The sequence below is a fragment of the Pinus tabuliformis genome, chromosome 5_1 (genome assembly GCF_031772625.1).
Source record: "Pinus tabuliformis cultivar Carrire ecotype Pingquan chromosome 5_1, CPIR1, whole genome shotgun sequence".
NCBI classification, from domain to species: Eukaryota; Viridiplantae; Streptophyta; class Pinopsida; order Pinales; family Pinaceae; genus Pinus; species Pinus tabuliformis.
In genome coordinates this window covers 819,810,062-819,832,202 of record NC_142305.1, presented here as the reverse complement: position 1 = coordinate 819,832,202, position 22,141 = coordinate 819,810,062, and the positions used below count along the sequence as shown (strand labels likewise).

At 39.0% G+C, this 22,141-nt stretch overlaps 1 protein-coding gene across 1 annotated transcript in view; it reads right to left on the bottom strand.

Annotated features, from left to right (window-relative positions):
- Positions 1-22,141, bottom strand: part of LOC149167436 (CBL-interacting protein kinase 32-like) — a 75,471-nt gene that overhangs the window by 23,979 nt on the left and 29,351 nt on the right. Inside the window, exons 3-10 of the mRNA XM_089432980.1 lie at positions 12,863-12,934; positions 12,573-12,680; positions 12,342-12,422; positions 11,906-11,959; positions 11,643-11,768; positions 11,452-11,541; positions 11,057-11,179; positions 10,810-10,920 (exon numbers count right to left, since the gene is read on the bottom strand). Of these exons, the coding sequence (XP_089289106.1) occupies positions 10,810-10,920; positions 11,057-11,179; positions 11,452-11,541; positions 11,643-11,768; positions 11,906-11,959; positions 12,342-12,422; positions 12,573-12,680; positions 12,863-12,934 (765 nt within the window). The remainder of the gene's footprint in view (positions 1-10,809; positions 10,921-11,056; positions 11,180-11,451; positions 11,542-11,642; positions 11,769-11,905; positions 11,960-12,341; positions 12,423-12,572; positions 12,681-12,862; positions 12,935-22,141) is intronic.

Below are 22,141 nucleotides of genomic sequence, written 5' to 3'. Positions count from 1 at the left end.
CTTTTTACTTCTTCAACACATCATAAGCATTTGTAATTGGAATAATATGACAACTCACCCTTCATTTACAGAAGCAACAATTAAGGCATAGGCCTTGTTGTCCTTGTTCTCCCAAATGGCCAACTCCTTATCTGATGTGGGCTTGACAAGTGCATTGTCACCTTCTCTTTCACAAATGCCTTTCCATAAGTCATTAAAGATGAGGGTGTGCCTAATCTTTCTGGACCATTCTTAGTAGTTCTCTTTGCCAGTCAATACTACACCAACAATGGAGATGAGAAAATGCATTTTCAACAAAGTTTTGAACTGAGGTCAATCCAAATATATTGAACACAAACCCTTTCCATAATACTCAGATGTTGTTAAAAACATATATGTTGTTTGTCAACCAGCAGTCCATGAGTATTAGTTGACTCCACATTCAGGGACATAAATCAAACACTTAGAAAATTGAACAAAAGATCTTCCAACACCAATACCCAAAAAAATCACAACAAGACTTCCTATTATTCAAGTGCGGGCTTGGGACAAGCCTTTGTAACCATAAATTAATTAATTTGGATACAAATAAATCCTTTTGTGTATGGATCCAAGACAAGCGTCGAACTGCTCAACAACCTTGTTGTTGTGATGAATAACGAAACCAATGCTTCGACAACTGGGATCTAGTTTGCATGACCTTACATAGTGGAGAGGGTGTACCTAATACTTCTGGATGATTCTTGGTAGTTCTCTTTGCCAGTCAATACTACACCAACAATGGAGATGAGAGAATGCATTTTCAACAAAATTTTGAGCTGAGTTCAATCCAAATATATTGAACACAAACCCTTTTCCTAATACTCGGATGTTGTTAAAAACATATAAGTTGTTTGTCAACCAGCAGTCCATGAGTATTAGTTGATTCCACATTCAAGGACATAAAACCAAACACTTGAAAAATTGAACAGAAGGTCTTCCAACACTAACACCCAAAAAAATCACAACGAGACGTCCTATTATTCAAGTGTGGGCTTGGGGCAGGCTTTTGTGACCATAAATTAATCAATTTGTATACAAATCAATCCTTTTATGTATGGATCCAAGACAAGCGTCAAACTGCTCAACAACCTTGTTTTTTTGATGGATAACGAAACCAATGCTTGGACAACTGGGATTCCGTTTGCATGACCCTACATAGTGGAGAGTCGCCTTTGCCTATGCTATGCAGGTTATTATCATGGCAAAATGCAACTACCATGAATGCTAGAGCACACAAGCACTTTCACAATGCCAAACCACACAGCATTTGCTTAAGCGAAAATTGTTCTATTAGCAGCTACAATAAATATACTACTACTCACTTACATAACAATCTTATAATTTGATGATTTTGGGCCTTGGCATTCGTTGATAACAATCTACGATAAAAAAGCACATAAAAGAATTGGAGAGGAAATGTAACACTACAATGCCAAAACCCCTCTCTCATTCTTTAGGCATTTGTATCCTTGCAGTCATCCAAACCAACGCGAAGCACAAAGAGTCACTGGAGTGAACCAACGCGAAGCACGAAGAGTCACTGGAGTGAAGCAACGCGGAGCATAAAGAGTCGTCGGAGTGAACCAGCGCAGAGCATGAAGAGTCACTGGAGTAAGGTGATGGAAATTGTTTACAATGAAGTAGGACTGATGTAGAAGAGGGAAAATTTGACAAGAGAGGGTAAGGTGGTTCAAATCCAACTCCAATACAAATTCGACAAGATTGAAAGTTCGACAAGGGAGACAGAAGGGGAACATCATTGTAGCAATGGCAGGCTTGCAGAGGGATGCCTTTCTGCAAGGGCAAAGATCGCAGTGAAGAGAGAGAGAAGCAGCAAAGTGACAAACAATGGGCAGAAAATGCTTCAAATGGCTCCCTGGGCTCTTATACCATGTCAAACCAAGGAATGACTCCCAATGTGTTTTTGCATTAATGTAAACATAACTATATAACATGAGGAGGTGTGACCTTTGGGATTCATATTCCAAGGTTTGTTCCTATTCTAACTCTTCAATTTTCCTTAATCTACATATTGACAAATTTCTCACCCAATCCTTGAGGATTAGGTATCTAACAATATGAAATATTCAAATCATCTACACCACCTTAATTGGAATTAACTACATCACCTCCCTCTTGTTTGTTGGAAACTCTGGCTCTTGTTTTTCCAACCTCATCAGGATGAACATTTTCAAGTGTTCTGATGACCCACTTTGGTGGACCTTTTTGAGATGGTCCAGTTCGCTCCATTAATTGAGATGGTGTTGAATAAAGATTCAATGTTCCAATCCTCTCGATCACTTCCTTCAAAGGATCTTCTTGATCTAATGAAGTGGTCAGAACTTCATGAGGGGGAGATGATGCTTCAAAAGGAGATTCCATAGATTGAACCAAGAAAGCGATCCCCATTTCAAGATGTGGAATCTCATTATAAAATTCATGATATGTCTTTACATAAGTGAATCTATCCAAACAATCAAGTTGTTGCTCAACAATATTGTCAATCTTGAAAGATTCAAGAAAAATTACATCTCTGGAAAGAATAAACTCCTTTTCTACCTCATCGTAAAGACAATATGCCTTGGTTGTATTTGAATACCCCAAGAAGATGCACTTCTGACTCCTTGATTCAATATTATTTCTTTTCTCCTTAGGAATCAAAGCATAGTAGGTGGAACCAAAGACCCTGAGATGCCTTGCCAAATGAATGCAGCCATACCACATTTCGTAGGTAGTTATCTTAAGAGCATGAGATGGAAACTTGTTTTTCACATATACTACACATACAACTACATCAACCCGGAACATCAACTTTACATTTTTGAAAAACATCATGGAGCAGACCATATTCAAGATAGTCTCGTACATTCTTTCAACTACACCATTTTGCTAAGGATTGTATGTAGAGATGGTTTCATGTTGAATCCCATGTTGGCAGATATAGTTTTCAAAATCATTAGATGTATATTTTCTTCTATTATCAGTACGAAGAGAGCCAATACGTGATTGTGCTTCATTTTGAATCCACACATGAAATTTCAAAAGTTTCATGAGATTTATTTTTCAACAAGTACACCCAACACATCCTGGAGTAATCATCAATAAAAGTCATCATATATTTATTGTAATAGCAGATGGAAAGGCATAAGGCCACACAAATCAAAACGTATTAGTTCAAGTTTTCTACATGCTCTTAAAGTGGAATCATGAAAGGGTTGTTTGTTGTGCTTTCCAAGAATATAAGCATCGCATTGCTTCAATTTCCTAGGAATGGTAGGCAAATCAGAAACATCATTCCCTTTCATAAACGAAGGTTGTCATAGTTAATATGTCCAAATCTAGCATGCCATAGAGTACTCGATGGCAATGTACCTTCATTGCAATGAGAGAGGTATGCAAAATTTTGTCCCTGAGCAGATGTCATTTTCAACTCCAATAGTCTTTCCTCCTCCACTCCAGTCATGGCAACCATGTTGTCGAAAACCTTCCTTATTTCTACTTTGCCATCAAAGATGTGAATGGTGTAGACTTGCTGACGAATGTGCACAAAGGACAAGAAATTTCTTCATAGTTCTAGAATATAGAGTACATCATGCAAAAGAAAATTAGGGAATCCAAGAAGTTTAAGCTTGAGGGCGCCAAGTCCTAGGAGTTTGAGACTTGCTTTATCTGCAAAATACACCATGCCATCTGCATTGTCATTGAAATCCTCAAAGAAGCCACTCTGAAGGTTCATGTGACATATTGCACCTATGTCAAGCAACCTAGCACCTCTTCAAGAAGCGAATAAAGAATGAAACAAAACTTTAGTTACTCCAATATTATAATGGGTGACTTTGTAACAAGCAAATTTAGGTGCTTTTCATTGTATCTGATATTTTACCTCTGTCATTTTTTCTACTCTTGTTTGTATTTGATTTTCTCCCAGGGGATTCTACATGTTCATGCATCATATCCATTTATGCCACATCAGACACAGTGAAGATCGGGTCTCTCACCATGGTTATGTCTACCAACCTTGCATCTGAAGTTCATTCTTCTATGTCCTCTTTTATTGATTTCTTTTACTGCTTTGTCCTCTAGAAGAATCATTTAACTAATTCTTCCCTTTTTGAACATGGTATATGGTTTCCTCAAGGAGTTGAGTTGTTGTCTACCTCTTCCCAAAGGCTCTCATGTTTTGCAACCTTCTCCATCAAAGAGTCAAATGTAATAAACTTCAACTGGTCACTAGCTTGCAGGGATTCAAGATAATGAGAGTGTAGGATAGAGGGTCTTAATGAAGGTTGGAAGAGGAAGGTCTATATTTACTCCAGTAGCATCTACATCATGCATGATAGCTTCGATCTCAGAAGCCAAGGCCATAGAGTCATCATCCTCCGAATCTAGATTGAAGAGTTTTACCAGTAGTTGCAGAAGCTCTAGCTCTGAGTGTGAATCATACAAATATTTCAACTTCTTTAGAGCACCATAAGAATTTGTAATGGAAACAATATAACAGATCACCTTTTCACTTAATGATGCAATAATCAAGGCGCGAGATTTATTGTCTTTATTTTTCCATATGGCTAGCTCCTTGTCTAATCTAGGCTTCTTAGGTCCATTGTTGTCACGAACTCATAGGATTGGCACGAATACAAGCGCTCCATTGACCTCTAGGATGTGTGGCACCAACAATTTTCTAACCAATGGCATGACCAACACATTCGTACTTAGATTGGACTATGCCTACACTTCTTTTGTTCATTTAGTTAAGTCTTGTTACATCAATTTACACTTAACCAATGTTCAATCCAATCTCATACAAATTGCGCAACACGTATATGAACACAAGTGGTATTTTGTAAGTGGGTGGCTCAAATTAGCCTAACCCCCATAAACAATTACGAGATATTACAAAGACGGTGCAATAACTGTTACAAGAGAATCACCCATTACAACCATCCCCTTGGCACAATTGTACCATACGTAAAATTACACAAAGTCCCTTGCGCAACACACACCCAGTTCACCCAACTCAGGCAGTGCACACCATACAACAACCGTAAGATAATCCACCCGATCCACCAAACCATGCACTCTCTCCCTTGTCTCACCACGCAACCAAGTCATGCATCCCAACACCCCTTCAGTTCACTCAACTCATGTGACTTCTTGAGTGCTCTTGTTTGATTGTGCACTTGCCTCTTGGTCTTGTGCTTGTGCACCCTTCTTTCTTCCATTCAATTCATATGGTGTATATATAGGCACACTCCCCTTTCCACTCAATGGTCGCATCCTTCCACCTAAACTCAGTCTGGCATGTCTACATTGTGTGCTTAGGTAGGAAACCCCAAATTTCATGTGGGGTAACCAAGTTGACGTCTTGCCGAAATGCACATGCATGTTCCAAGTGTTGAGCCGACTATCCATCGTGCATTCTTGCCCACCAAGCCAACCCACATCATTTTGTGTGTCACCAGTGTTGTGCGCGCCCGCTCGTCTAGTCGACCCGTGATCTTTTAGTGATGATGTCATGCGATGATTTGTACCTAACCAACATGCTAGGCCCATGTCATGGAACCTGCGACTCATGTCCAACCATCATGTGATGGATGTGTCGCAGTGGTTGTGCACGCCATCTCCAAAATCCTCTCATCTCATTTAACTGACTGTGTGCCCATCCAAACACCCATGCCACAACCAAACTCATCATTCAACCAATGAAGTGCGCTTGATCCTCCTTGTGCCCCATCCGTTGGTCCACACTTGGGCAAGTCCCTTGGCACACCCAAGACAACATGACATGCCCAATATAAGTGTGGAGCACCCCAAGCTGTTTAGTTTTCTCCTTAGTGGGTGTTGCAGCAATCCCAAGTTCCCAACTTCGTAGATGCCATCCCACAAATCGTTGAAAATGAATGTGTTTGATCTTTCTAGACCATTCTTTGTAGTTGTCCGTGCCAATCAGCACTGCATTGATAATGGAAATGACGGAATGCATCTTCACAAGCAAAATTACTGCAAAATACTCCTAGATTTAATTCACCTAAGCAGCTAATAAGAATCTGCAAAACACATACCTCTAGGACTTCAGAAACAATTCTCAATATTCCTAGAAACACTCTGCCACATCAAACCCGGGGTGCTTCTGTTCTATAAATTATAAGACATTATTAAACCTACTGCCAGTGGCACTTCCATTCCATGATACAAAGTCTACATGAATGCACTGAAAATGAACCCATATTTATAGGAAATGCCTACTTTCTTTTAAATATCACTATTCATAATCGTTAAAATTCTATATATAATTCAGAGCTACATGCCACCCTTTAACCAATAACCTCTAGTCAGTGCCCTTCTATCTTTGTAATCACCCTTTCAATCGAGGTAGATTTGTGCCACTGTACACTAATGCTTTAATTGCAAAGAATGAGAACAAGCTGACAACAATGTCGGCTGAATGAAGATAGGAATTACTTAAACACTGCGGCACAGAACAGATGTGAGCTTCATTCATTCAAATGAAGTTACCTAAAGTTCATGAACTCCAGGGAGCAGCTTGCAATTTCAACACTCTCTGGCAAGTTCTGCAGGTTTCTCCTGAAGGAAAAGGTATTGTATTTATGGATGGCTGTAAAGCAAGCCTTGAATCAGCTTCAGGTTTCTCCTGAAGGAAGAGACATTGTATTTATGGATGGCTGTAAAGCAAGCAAGCGTTGAATCAGTTGGTGTACTCAAGCAGGCTATCTCAGGGGCTGCTTCCTCTAATCGTATTCTTGCTTCATCATAACACTCAGAGTAGCCATGGATGGAGCAAAAGAAACAGAGTAGAAGGAGCAATAAGTGTATAAGAAACAGAGCTGAAGGAGCAATCTTTTGGCACACCAGAAGCTAAGTCACAACGCCGACGGGCCAGAAGCAAGGTCAAGCTCAAGGCCAGAAGAAATGACCTAGATAGGCTGCAGGGGCAGCATTTTCCTCTAGGGAAGAAATGCAGACTGCTGAACCCTAGGGCTCAGGGAGAGTGAACAAGAAATGAGCATGACTGTCAACCTCTGCAAGGAATCTTGGGCATGCAGAGAAACAAACGTGACTGTTAACATTGCTAGTCATCTACATCCAAGCAGAAAATTCCTGAAGGAGGGTAGAGAATGATGAAGCAGATGGTTATTACCTTGCTCTGATACCGTCTCAGAGATAACTCCAAAACTGGATGAAATTCTATTAATGTGAAACCATATTTAATATAATGCAGTGACTCTTGGTTTCATCTTCCAAGAGGTCCGATGATCTTTCGCATTCTCATTTTTTTCCTTATAATTACAATTTATTTACAAAGACAAAAATCCCAAGGATTATGTGTCCAACAGGTAACATGGCAATTCATGTAACATTTGTAACAGTACCAAGTTAAATATAGATCTATAGTCCCGAGAAGAAAAATCGTTGTAAGCCTGACTGTAATCTCATTTCTTGATCAATATAATACCAGTATTTTGCCCCATGGATGTTTCCTTGACACATTGTCAAGGTTTTACCACGTAAATGTTTATCTTGTCTGAGTGCTTCATTGTTATATTTGTGGCATTAGTCCTCTGCAATTTACAGTTTATTCAGGCTCGTAGATACAACAAGAAGTGCTCTGACAAAATCATTATGTACACAACAGCCACAGTAAAAGGCATCCAAAGCCCTTTCTGCTTCTCTCCCTCTTATCTCATGAGAGAGGGAACATCATGGATATCATATGAAAATTTTACTGGTATAATAATCTTGGTTGCAACTGGGGTAAGAAATGACTGCACCAGATTTTACCTATTTCAAAAAATTGGTAAATGGAAAATCCTGCTAACTTTACAGCTTTGGGAATTATATTATATTATATTATGTTATGTGCTATAATAGCAAGATGAAAAATCATCAGCCATCAGATTATCAGAGATGAACTTGAGAACAAAATTTCCTTCAGATTCCCCTTGGTCACATGGCCTTCGATTCTTCTCGCTGAGCTGAAAGTGAACTCCTGCCAGTTGTGAGTTGACACAGATCCCCTGAATCCATAAGACAGGATTTGCATGGAGCACTTCACTTTCTGATACTCCATCTATTACTAGATCCAGGAAGATTTCACCATTTAGACAGAGACTTTAGTAGGTCCCTTGCTACCTTCTTCTGTTACCCACACCATATATGCCTAGCCCTGTATATTGGGAGACAGCTACTTTTATACAGAGAGAATCACATGGAATTCAAGATCTACTAGGTTGATTACCTCTTTTCAGGCCCTCTCAACCACCTGATGCATTAAGCATCTGGCTGATATTGGTGTCAAAGACACGGTTAATCGATGCCTCCCAACACAAGAGATCATGGGGCCATCTCTTCTTACCATCCCCACACCCAGTGTAGAGAAACTGCTACCCTTCCTCGTTCTCAGCGTGGCTCATGGCAACAGATGCTCATCACCAGTTTTCTCCCCCTCCCTAGCAGATTCATTAAACTTGGATGTTATAAGAGGAACAAAAAGGTTCCTAACTTCTCCCCCATCGGGTAGCATAGCCCAATCCTTTTAGGCTACCCTCCAGAGGATATTGTCAGCCTCAGCATTGGCATGTTTGTGATGGTCGGCAGGGATGATGAGTCCTCTTCTGATCCTAGGGTGCTACTCCTCAGCATCCCTAGTCCTAGCTACTTTCTGAAGCAGTGTTGAAAATATCGGTATCGGCAAAATATCGGCGAGGGTCCAGAAAACATCTTATCGGCAATATCGGCGAAAATATCAGAAAAAATATCGGCAAATATCAGCAAGCATAAAAGATCAATTTTTTCAAATTTTTAAACATAGCTGATATTTTCAAAATATCGCGATATTTTCTCGGCGATATATCGTTTTGCTGAAAATATCGCGATATTTTTGAATATTGCCAATATTATCAACATTGTTCTGAAGGACCCTTACTGGTGCAGCATCACTGTGGGGGTGTTGTTGAGAATAGCAACAAGAAATGCTAAAAATAGCATTCAGAATCTTCCAATTTTGATTTGTACTTGAATTAGAATTGTGAATTAAAATTCGAATTTAGTCTCACCAACTGCTTGAAAAATAATTAATTAATTCATCTTGAGTTAATTAGTTGGAGAAATTCAAGCTAGAAGTCTTTGTGAAGTCATGCAACAGTGATCCCTTAAATTAAGGAGATTATCCCTTAATTAAGGAGATAAGGATGAGTTGTATTTGAGTTGTAATTAGTTAGCTCAGTTAACTGAGTTAAGTCCAGTTAAATTAGTTCCAAACAGTTTGAGGAACTAATTGTGAGTTCAGTCAGTTAATGCATGCATGCATGCAACTAATGTACTCCAGATACCTGAGAATTCTCTTATAAATAACTCATGCATGTCAGTTCAGACAAAGACCCAGTTGAGACTAAAGACAGGGACATTGTACTATCAGTTGGAGGAATTTTCCTATAAAAGAAACTCATCCATGCAGAAGGAACAAGGTTCCTTGAGGATTGCGCAGTTTTACAAGGTGTGAGATCAGTGTGAGTGATCAGTGTTACACTTGGTAACAGTGGGATCACCAAGAGGAAACAGTGCAAGGAAATAGGAGGCTTGGAGGGCAGAGGAAAAGGTTTGTGAGAAGCCTTGCCTGTGAGCATCCAGGAGGATTGTACTGAGAGTTGGTTAGCTGTAGGAGCTAAAGCTTTGTGTAATCTTGATGTATTACCACCTTGTATGATAATACAGATAGCGGGGTTTTTAGCTAAGACTTTCCTCAGAATATTCTTCTGTGTTTCATGTGTATTGATTCTTCTTCTCTGTTATATGTGTTCTGCTTGATCTTGCTCAAATTGATTCAGCTTCCGCAAGTTTGATTGTAAAAGTAGATTAAGTATTTTGCTTTAGTTATATTGCATAATCAAGTTAATCTACAGTGAAAATTTCTACAGGTGCTTCCTTTCATCATACTATCTACTTCACTATTTAGAGTTTGCCAGCCCTCCCTTTTCAGGTTAATTATTTTGGCTGCCTCCTTTTTCAGGTTCACCCCCTTTTCATCTTATTGTATACTGTTTCCTTTTTTACCCTTTAGGCTTTAACCTGGGTTTTAGACTGTTTTGAAGATGCTTTAGGCACTCTTTACTGTTGTTGTCAAACATTTTTCTTCCTAATCCCATGGACAGATTTTGGCCACTAATGGACATTAATATAAATTCTTCAATTCTTTCTCCTTCTTCAGACATGTCTCCGAAGATTTTGCATTAAAACTCATGTTGCCAGCACCATATTTGAATCAGCATTTAACTCTTGATAGGTGGTGATATGATAACTAAAGAAGAATTCCAAGCTAAAAGGGAATTATATTGAAATATATATGCTTCAATATGCAGGTAAACTTCAGTAAAAGGGTAAGGTTAGAAAGAGAGATTGAGAAATGTCTATAAGCAATATAGTATTTTGCATTAAAACTTATGTTGCCAACACCATATTTCTATCTGTATTTTACTCTTGATAAATGGTGATGTGATAACTAAAGAAGAATTCCAAGCTAGAAGGGAATTATATTGAAATATATTTTCTTCAATATGCAGGTAAACTTTGGTAAAAGGGTAAGGTTAGAAACAGAGATTGAGAAATATCTATCCGCAATAGAATATTTTCCTAGCTGTTAAACTCTAATGCGTCCAACCTTTAGCACAAGTATCAAAGCCATCAATCCCTGTTAGTGCTTAGATAAAATATGGGTTTCAAACTTCACGTGTCTATGTTTTGTCCTCTGTTAAACCTTTATTCGGCACTTACCATGTCCATTTCAAAGAGATTGCCAAGATTGAGACCCTGGGACATGGAGATAAGTTCAAATGCATTCATCACCTCTGGTTTTGTTTCCTTTTTTTCTGTAACAAGATGTTCCTGGCATAAACACACCATAATTTGCTGATAAGAATCTCCCTTAAGGAAAAGAAAATTCCACATAATAACTCACTGCAGAAGAATACACAACAATAAAATCATGTAATTTCTCTTTAAATCGGTCAAATTTGCTTACTTCTGAATCATTGAAAACAGCATCAACATCATCCAGATTTACATCTTCTTCTTCATTAAACTTGGGTGGCTTATAACCTTTCTTGAACCATTCATTGTCTAAAATCTCAGGTATTGTAATTCGCTGCCATTGATACATAATAACAAGTATTAGAAGTGCCATTGAACTTTACTGTAAAAAATGTCTGCAACACTGATCCAAATGCTCCATAACAGCAGCCAGTACATGCTACTGAGCAGTACCTGATCATAAAACAAACCTTATGAAACAATTTACCATATCATTATATTATGCTGGAAAATGCAACAGATCATGCAGAAAATTCAACAAAATGCTAACAGTTTCACAAGCAGTCGTGCATGCTGCTTGTAAAACATATAGAGATTTTCACCTACAGTCTTAGGGTTTGGGTCCAAAATCCTTGTAATTAATTTCTTTGCACTAGAAGAAAACCATGAAGGGCACGTAAAATCTGCTTTATATATCTGCAAGTCACTAGAAAAAAAGTTTAGTCACTAGTGTTAAACAGTACACGATTGCAAACAAATATATGCACAGAAAGTTCGAATTGGTGGAAACCACTCACCTTTTTATACAATGTCATAAGGTTTGGATCATCAAAAGGCAAGTAACCTGCCATTAAAACAAATAGGATGACACCACATGACCACAAGTCTGCAGTTGCCCCGTCGTAACCTTTATCATTGATGACCTGAAAAGCATAGCAGATGGAATCCCAAATGAATAACTTTGTAGTCCAACACGAAGAAAACATGCCTTTTACAAAATTGTGGTCAACTGCAACATTCAGTTAGTGATAAATGATAACAAAAAGAATGGTTATTGTACCTCAGGAGCAACATAATTGGGTGTTCCACAAGTAGTGTGAAGCAAACCGTCATCCTACAGCACACAAAACAATCTCAATGGTCTTTGTTTGGTTGCATGGAAGACAGAAGAATTGGCCATGAATCAAGGGAGGGCATCACAGTCGGTTTTAAAAGTGAATAATATGCAGAGAGTGGGGGCATTTCTATGGATATGGTTGTTCACTAGAACATACAATAATTATACAATCCAGCTACTAGTGCTGTTCTGAACATTGTCCAATAGTCCATAAAAAATTTCATGACAAAAAAGCCAAAAATTTATTCTACTGAATAATTTTATAGGAATCCATTCTACTGAATAATTTTATAGGAATCCATTCTACAGAATAAATTCTGTAGGATTCCATAATCCCCTTCTAATGAATTCAGTAGGAAATTCTTCCCAGCATGCTTACCCTGACTTGTTGAGACAGTGCACTTAGGCCAAAATCTGATACTTTAAGATTTCCATATGTATCCAGAAGCAAATTTTCTGGCTGTAAAAGAGAAACATTAATACGCATTGCTTACAATATTTGAAAAGGTAACTCATCACCACAACTTCATAAAAAGGAAACAAAAAAATGCATCAACATGATCCCAACAAGCAGTTACTCATGACTAGATAGCCCAAGATTTCCTTGTACCTTCAAGTCCCTATGGTAGACACCCCTACTATGGCAGTAATCAACAGCATTAATAAGCTGCTGGAAGTATCTCCTTGCTTCATCTTCCTTCAACCTTCCATGGTTAACCTGAAAGTTTAAAATGAACGTAGAAGAACCATTTGCATAAATAAGAAATACTAAACTTGGAAAATATGTAATATAAAAATACGAAATATTTCATAGAAAACAAAAAACTGAAACGAGCAATTGCATGGTGCCAGGTCTGTATAAATCATTTACAATCAAATCATATCTGAAACACTGCTTACTATTTTGTCAAAGAGCTCGCCTCCAGATATAAACTCAAGTACAATGTAAATTTTTGTCTTACTGGCCATGACCTGCAACCACAATATGAATCAGGTAAACGAATTAATAGTCAAGATAATAGTTACTATCCTGGTTTATAATTATAATTATTTGGGGATAAGAATATGAATTAAAGTAGATAACCACAATAATATGGAGCACAGTATCATACTCAAATGAAAAGAGAACTTTTACTTAATATGATAAGAAATAATTTAATAAAAAGGACTTGGTTGCCCTTTATGAGGTGGAAGAGAGAAAGCTCTCTCTGGATTATCATTTAGCCGGAATTCCCTTTTGTGGTCTCCAATATTACTACATGATTGCAAGTCACTAGCTGCAACTCAATAGTTCTCAGGCAAATCAAAACAGGATCATTATACTCTTACAGTTTATTAAAAAGAATATTTTACTACGGCTTCAAAAAAGAATTGGTGTTACACAGGTACCCATGTCCACAACTCAGGTAGACACTCTAGATGGGGACAGTGCTTTGGGGACATGGGGTACATCCTGGGTACTTCCCAGCCATAGCTGAAATGGGCAGGCACACAACAGACACGGGGTTGGGACACAGGGGGTACATACCCACCCCCTTAATCTCACGTCTCAGAAACCCACACATACCTCTTAGGGAAAGGACTTCCATGTGTACCCTGTGCATACCCTGTGTGTGGGACCAACAAACAAGCCAAAAACACAAAAGGGATATTTAAAAAAAAATAGTATGATTCATGGGGTGTTAGGAACCCATCAATCCAATGTGGCTCAAAGCTTGTAGTCAAGACCATGAAAAGAAAGTTTGAAACTAAACATGCAAACATTGAGGCATTGGCAAAAGAAGCTAAACAAACGATGCAGCTGTTTCATGTGTACAGTTCCACCATATTTTCTGCAATAAATAAAGTGTAACTGATGCCAATACCTTTGGAACCAATGCAATTGGTCATTAATTGATTGGTTTATTTGTTGTCAAGAAATATTGTACAAGTATCTCTAGTATCCATAAGCAGAGCAAATCTGACAGCAAGCTGGCTAGTAAATATGGTTTAAGTACAGACTTTTCACTGGGTTAATACTGGATAGTTTGTCTTAAAGCCCAAATTTTGACGCATATACATGGAGTAGATTCAAGTAATCAAATCTCCTGGTGTTTGTTTAAAAACTGTTGTGGAGAATATCAATGAATTTTCTAGAATCTAAATGAAAAGTAGGAAATGGGATTATGCCAAATTCCTACCACCCAACACAATTCAACAATTCAATTAGGAAATGGGATTCTAATTATTGTTGAATCACATAAATCTGTTCTGACATAACAAACAGAAATGCCATCTACAATGTGAGCAGTATTAGTGAATCCTACGTAAAACTACCTCCTGACTTTAGGCAACATTCCAGATGGTCCATGGCATAAACCTCATCTTATGTTGCTTTGACAAAGACTCATATACAATGCTTATCCAAAATGGTTCAGACATTAACCCTATGGCTTTCTGAAAAGTTCACAATGCTGCTTAAGTATAATTATAAGAGGTGGCCTCCACAAGGATAACTTGTCTACTCTCATCAGAATAGGGTCCTCCAAAGTCCTTTTGTAATTCTAATCAGTAAATCTTGTTAACGCTTATAGGCTTATGTAAGGAGATCCCCAAACAACGAAGCATGGCATGGGAATGATATAAAGGCACATATCATCATTTTGATTTATGTAATCTTCAAATTGTCTACTTTCATCAAATAGGGTGCAAAAAGTAGTTTTGATTCAAGAATAGTTAGTTCCTATGGATATTCCAATGGGAATTTTGTGATTAAGTACAGAAGAGTAGATTAGTGATAAAGTTTAGTGTGTACATCAAAGCATGTAAAGGACACTATCATGGTTTAGAAACTCAAACTCCACTTCCCACAGCAGACTGTTGATGTTAATAGCTCAGGCAGGTGCTTCCACACAGGCCTTAAGTGTTGAGGAATATGGAAGTTGCCTAGTTGACCCTTAACCTTAGCCTTAGCAATTACTTTAATAATAGGTAACTGGCTTTTAAAAGAAAAAAGTGAGTTGATCCAATGAAATGGAAAGGTTATTTGCATTAGGGAATTAGATGAGTCTCAACCGTTGACCTCAAGGGATGTTGAGATCTAACCCTGACAGTCAATCACTCTGAAGATTAGAGTTATGGATTTTATCAATAACTCAAACTTATAAAAGGAAGGCTAGGCTAAGGGAGAAAAAACATCTTGAGCACAAGACAGTGAGAGTGAGATATCAGTGATTGGGTGGAAAAGGACTTCCATTTAAGTGGTCAGGGTTTAAGGAAGAGTGCAAGGGGCAGCAAGGAAGGATCCAGATCAGCAAGCAAGATTTGTCAAGGGTTCGATCAGCTGGATTATTTCTAGATTCTTGTTGTATGTATTTTCCTTAGAAGGCCATTACCCCAAGAAGGGAGGCCTTGTAAGAAGGGAGGCCTTGTAAGTTCTGAAGTTATTTGAATGAAAAATTGATTTGAAAGGAAGAAATCTGTGTGTGCATATGTGAGATTGGTGTGTGATTTAATTTGCTTCGGCTGATTATTTTGTTTACATGTTAAGATCCCAATTGTGACTTTTACTCAATAGATTTGCATAATAATTTAATATTACTACAAGGATTTTGCTAGGTAGTAATTGGCCAGGTTGTTGGGGTTAGGAAATTAACATGGTATCAGACCACTAAAGATCAATATTTGAAATTGCACATAGCTGGGATCCATGTTAGTTTTTGTAGCATCAGAGGTGTTTTAGTATCGAAACTTTGTGGAGAGGCTAAAACACAGGAGTTTTCAATAACCAAGAAATCGTTTCTAGAAATTCCACCTAGAAGTGTCTCAATTAGATTATTAGCCTATTTTTAAATATTTCTTAAGTCTAAACTTAGAAAAAGGGGTTAATTAATCATAATTAATTGAAATAAGGTGCGAATCATCTAGAAACTCACACGGATCAACCCAGATATGATCTTAGTCCTTGATTAAGTTTTAATCTTGGCCATTGGAGTCCCAACAGAAGATTATAAGAAGAAGTTGATGGGTAGATGGAGAACAAACACCTGAGCTCGATTTCCTTGGAGAGTTCGATTCTCCAAAGAGCAGCAGCAATTGCCAGAAGAGTTTGAGCCATAGAAGGGAAGTAGAGACAGATAGGGGCAGGGGCAGTGAAGCCAAAGGAAGATTTTCCAGATCCGGTGAGTACTTTGCAAAGAGGCTGTGATTTTCTGCAGGAGGTTGCGCAGAGGCAGTGCAGAAGCCTCAAAAGGGAAGTTCGATTTTGTTGGAGGAGAAGACGTTTTCAATTCCAAGAGTCAGAGTATCGAAAGGGCAGGAGAAGTGTTTTCCTAATAGCAACAGGCAGGACAGCTATATTGGCAGTCGATTCAGGCAACACGTGTGACAGGCAGTACCAGAGTGATGCAGAGCCTGCGTAGGCCCAGTTGGACGGCTAGATTTTCAGTGGCAGTCAAGTGCCAAGTTTGCTCGGAAGTGAGGGTAATTTCCCTCAGATAATTTTTGCCAGTATTTCCTCTACAAGGTTGCCAGTTTTCGGCATCCAGATTGTACTCAGATTATTTCACTGCTGTTGAATAATTAAAACCCCCAGCTGTTGCAAGGGTTTTTCCAGGGACTTATGTCCAAAAATAAGTGTGTCAATTTTCATGTATGTGTGCTAGCATATTTCTCATTTTCCAGTGCTATTATTTTCCGCAATATTTTTGTGAAGACTGCAGTGTGTTTATTCCATTGTAGCAATAAACTGCCAATTTAATTAACAATCAAAAGAAATAATTCCAATTGTTGCAATAGGGTTTCAGTAGTTAAAATTTTCACATGGTTGAAGAATCGTCAAATGTAGTGCAAAGTGGCAGAGCGTCGTGGGTGCAGTGGGTGCCCAAGGGTAAGTGTGATGTGCTACTACTACTCGGAGACCCAAGGCTCTCAATGCTTCACCTGTGGGTGCCAATATACTTCTTTATGGCATGGGTACCTATGGGTAAGATGCCCAGGTCATGCACTGTTGAAACACCTGACAATCACAACATAAAGTCTAGTGAAAGCCACCAATCATCAGGGACAAAAATCATTTTTTCATCTACGTGAACCAAGATTGAATGTAAAAGGCTATTCAATACTTCAAAAAATGCTTCCCTTCCAAAAATCAGGACCTTGAACTTGCAATGGTGTTTCCTCCCTAGGTAGGAGTGGCTAAAGGACAACCCTATTAGGTGTTTCCAACCCCTAAGGGGAAATAACATTTCCTCAATCCACCCTTCAATTGATTGGTGTTAGTGAATAATGATGGTACAAAGGGGAGAATACTTCATGGCCAAGTGCCATGGTCAAAGGGACCAGCAGGATGGGGATCCACATCCTAGGTGTATAGATGTGAAGAGGGAGAAATCGTAGCTCAAAGGGTTAGGGCTTGATTTGAATGATGTAATAGTAGTTGTATTACTCCTTAATGATGAGGCATCTTATTGCCCATCGGAGTTGGGACATGCAAGGGTTCCTTTTTATGATGTATAGGAGCAACATGTGCTTAGGAACTAGGTGATGGCCATAATGATTGAGGTAGAGCTCACGCTAGGTTTTTGCCCACGTGCTAATATGTATGTCCCAGCCATCTTTTGCATTTTGATATTCTTTTATTCTATTTTGTGGCCACAATATGCTTGTTCCTTTTCTTTTAGCTACATCAAACTCTCAGGACAAAGTTTCGGGCCCTACCTAGGTATGTTAATGTATGGGTGTCAAATCCCAGAGAACCAATGGTTAGTTGAACTCGAAGAATGGAGGTGGAATATAAGCATGTAAAGTAAGATGGAAAGAGGTGAGCATTAAATAGGATAGATGGAACACGCTATCTCAATCAAGGCTTCCCAAGTAGTGCCCCTCCTATACCCATTGGGTCATCAGCGGAGGTCCCACTAAACTAGGATCAAAGGTTAACACCCCATTTAAGGTGAGGGAACAAGATCACAATCAAAACACTTCCTTCTTCCAAGTCACCCCATAATCCATATCAAATGCCCAGATACAAACAAGCATAAGCACGCGTTTGCAAAATAAATAAGTACCTTTTGATCGGAAGGCCACCTTCGTGCCGGATGGGTAAGAATATATATGACTGATGCAAGTGTCAAAGATAAAATGGCACGTCATCAACTAGTAGTGGTTGTCAGGTGTTGCATGGTTGGTTGGCTGGATGTGAAGAAAAGGAGATAAGTTCTCCTATAGGGTCACCGACTTTGGTAGGGTAACAGGGCCATGAGTGGCCGACAGGAATGTTAGCTGCCAGCAAAAGGAAATTGCATTCGTTGTTAGCAAGCAACGTGGGGAGACTTTGCAACTGAGTGGAGACAATTGTGGGTTGCAGCGTAGGGAGACTTTGTCGTTGGGTCGAGCCATGCAAGGTAACAAACAGTCACTACCGAATGTGAATGCCATAGGGCCAACCATAGAAAACAGGGATTTTGCAAGCGAAAAAGAAAAGAGTTGCCGCCAGGATTCCACAGGCCCGCACAAGATAGATCGGTTGAGCTACCAATTAGAGTCGCGAACATTGAACAGTCACCATGTCCATATGGGTTACAGTCACAATGTTGCAAACATTGGCATCAAGATAAAATTGGGAAAACCTAAGATATTTTTCATGAAGACCAAGGCTCAGGTGGAGAACTAGACAGGGGAAAAGATCAAGGTCTTGAGATCAGATAATGGGGGAGTATACATGTCCAATGACTATAAGAATTTCTGTAAGGAGGCAAGGGTCAAGAGGGAGATGACAGTCTCATACAACCCTCAGTAGAATGGGGTTGCACACAACAAGAACTAGTCCATCATCAATTCTACCAAGGCAATGATACATGACCAGAATTTGCCTATGCTTCTTTCGACAAAGGTGTGTAACACTACAATATGTGAGCAAAATAGGAGTTCTCACAAAATATTGGGAGACAAAAATCGTAAGGAGGCATTCACAAGGGTGAAACCAGAGACTGGACACTTGAGGATCTTTGGTTGTCCAATTCAGATCCATATTCCTATGGACAAGAGGATGAAGTTGGAGCCTTTAGGACAAAAATGCATATTTGTTTGGTACAACGAGACTTCAAAAGCTTACGAAATCTTCATACCAACGTAAAGAAAGATAGTTGCGAGCAAGGATTTTAAGTTCAAGGAGAACTTGGCCTCTAGGAAGTCCCATGAGTTGCCACAAGCAATGACAGACGACAAAGAGCAAAAGGCTCTAAAGATAGAGTAGCATGCAAAGGATTCCAGTTCAGGGAGTCAATCTTCAGGTGAAGAGGAGTCAGTAGATCCTTCCAGTTTTGTCAAGAGGCCGAGGTGGTTTGAGAGTTTGAGCAGACATTGAAGGATGGTCAGGGGCCTGTGGACGTTCCTAGGAGCGCATTCAAGGAGAGCAAGCCTCTAAAGAAGTTTTTTTAACTACTTGGCACTAATGAGTAGCATCATCAAAGAGGCAGTGGATGATGAGATTTGGAGGAAAGCCATGGATGATGTATGGGACATTGTGCCAAGACCGAAGGGGCAGCAAATTCCAGGTGGCTCTTCAAGTACCTTACTCACTAAGAGGGAGCATTAATGTTAGTAGCTCAAGAAAGTACATCCACATAGGTTTAAGTGTCGACGCATGTGGAAATCGCCTAATTGACCTACTACCCCTTCTTCTAGCAGGGTACCTAGAGCGAATATTTTTATTTGCATTTGGTGAATAGGGTTGGATATGAACAAGTAGCAAAGATCAGGACAATTCTTTTTTGGAGAAATGCGTCCTCGTTGATTCACTACACTTGAATAGAAGTATGTTACAACATCCTGAGTTTGATATTCATCTTATGGAAATTAAGACCAGTAGATTAGAAAAGGAATACCAAGGGCAAGTATTCCTAAGGCTTGATGTCTATCCTAGGAAAGAGTGCCCTAATGTGACACCCTTAACTTTATGGGAAATAAATTTAAAGTGAGTTTATAAGTCATAAAGTGATTTTAAGAGAAAGAAAGTGATAAAGTGACTTTATATAAACATAAAGTGACTTTAAGAAAAATAAAGTCAAAAGTGACTTTATAAACATGAAGTCATAAAGCACCTTTTGAGCAGTGAAACAGGCGATTAATCGCGATTCCCACTCTGCTCGACCACGAAACGATCCGAACCGAATCTTCCCGAGTCAAATCGCGTTGACCGAGTTTGACTCGCGAGTATGGCGATTATTTCGACTCTACGTTTTCTTTCCGAGTCCCGCCAAAATTTTTAGGTTTAGGTTTATCGGGTTTTGGGTTTCGGATTGTCGCGTTTATCACTTTATCGAGTTGTTTCATAATTCATCGTCCCGCGTCCAGCCTCCAGACACCGCACAGTTGACACCGCCGCAGAGCCTCGGAGCTGCATTCGACACCGCATTGTTGAGATATCATATACCTGCGTGAGCCTTGAGGTAACCCCTCTCTATATATAATATATATATAATGATGAATCGTGATACTGTGCAGTGTGATCATGTGATGCGAATCGCGATACAGCAGAGAAGAACAGATGCTAATGCGGCAATGCCATATATATAACAGTTATGCGGCATGCCTGCCATATATGTATCTGCCTGATATATAACGCAGAGTTAATCGGAATCCATACAAGTTTACAACTATGACCAACTATAACGCAGAGAGATGACAGACATAACCATATCGCAGAGATGCCATGCCATATCGTAGAGATGCCATGCCTGCCATATATGTATCTGACAGTAGTACTAAGGTGCAACATCCTACAGGGATCAAGCTGTTTTCCAACTCTGATATTTATTTATCCTTATTTATTTAGTTTGAGAAACAAATTGCATTGTTTTCCAACTATGATATGAAGCATATCAAATCTATTTCAAATCCACATCTAATGAGGTAGCTTACTGATACTCCCTAAGCTACGTTCTTGGGATAAGCACATGGAGGACCAACATATGTAATAAAAAGTTAAAAACAGGCCCACAACAAATATTACTCCTCTCTGGACTAAGATCAGAATTATTCTCATCCCCATCTGAAGTATGCTCCATTTGTTCCCAAAGATTCTTGAGGACTGAGTTTTCCTCTTCTAATATGCCAATAAAGTTCAGGCAATCCTCATTGATCCTGAGATCAGATATCAAATCACCATGGACTTGAGCTTTCCTTTCTATCGTTGGACATCTGGCCAAGATAGGAACTGAGGGTTTATCAATTTCATTTGCTATGTGTGCAAAAGGGCATTGAAGCCTTTCTTTAATGTTATTCTCTACTAAACCTATCTCTCTGTACTCCACATTATCTGTTAAAATAGGCTTGCAGTGAATACTAGTCTTCTCTGGGCTAAGACTGAGATTATTTCCATCTCTATACTATATAGAAAGCCTGATCCATTTCCATCCAGAAACTTTTAAGAACTGAGTTATCCTCTTCTATAGTGCCACTAAAATTCAAGCCATCGCCATTGATCCTCAAGTCAGATACCATATCATCATGGATCTCAACTTTCTTCTCTACCATTGAAGTTATGTATTATCATTATGGAGGTTGCTCACACCTCAGGCTAAGTCAAATTCACCTGTGAAGACTTTCTGTTATTTTAATTTTTGCATGATCAATAAACAAGCTTGAAAATTACTTATTCCAATTTCCAAGCACCTTTTTCGAGATTTAATGAGAGATAAGTCAACCTTAGAGGAGGGTGCTACTGTTACTGTTCGTGTGATGGAGAGCACAGTTTTTGGATCTCTTTCGCATAAGATAGGGCGTTGACTGTTGAGTATGTTTGCTTGGTAAGGACTCAAGGAGACGCACTTCTTAAGGAATTTTCAAGCAGTTAATGTGCCATTTTTTGGTCTGCTTCGCATGTCATCTGCGCCGCTGTTATGACTGTTCTCAACCAGCGAAACTTAAAAGGCAGTATTGCACTTTGGCCTTTCAGCATGACATGGCACTTTCTTGGTGTGTTTTTCTGCCAATTTTTAGAGCTATGTTGTGCTCCATTAAATAAAACCAGGGTTCTGCATGTTTTCTGGTTTTATTGAAAGGCAACATTTCTATATGTTTACTGACATCTGTCTTCATTTAAGTTTTTAGATTTCTAGCATATTTTAAATTTTTGGATCATTTTTAAATTTGATTTTTTGTTGTCTTTCACAGGAGCCACAAATTCAATAGAAGCCA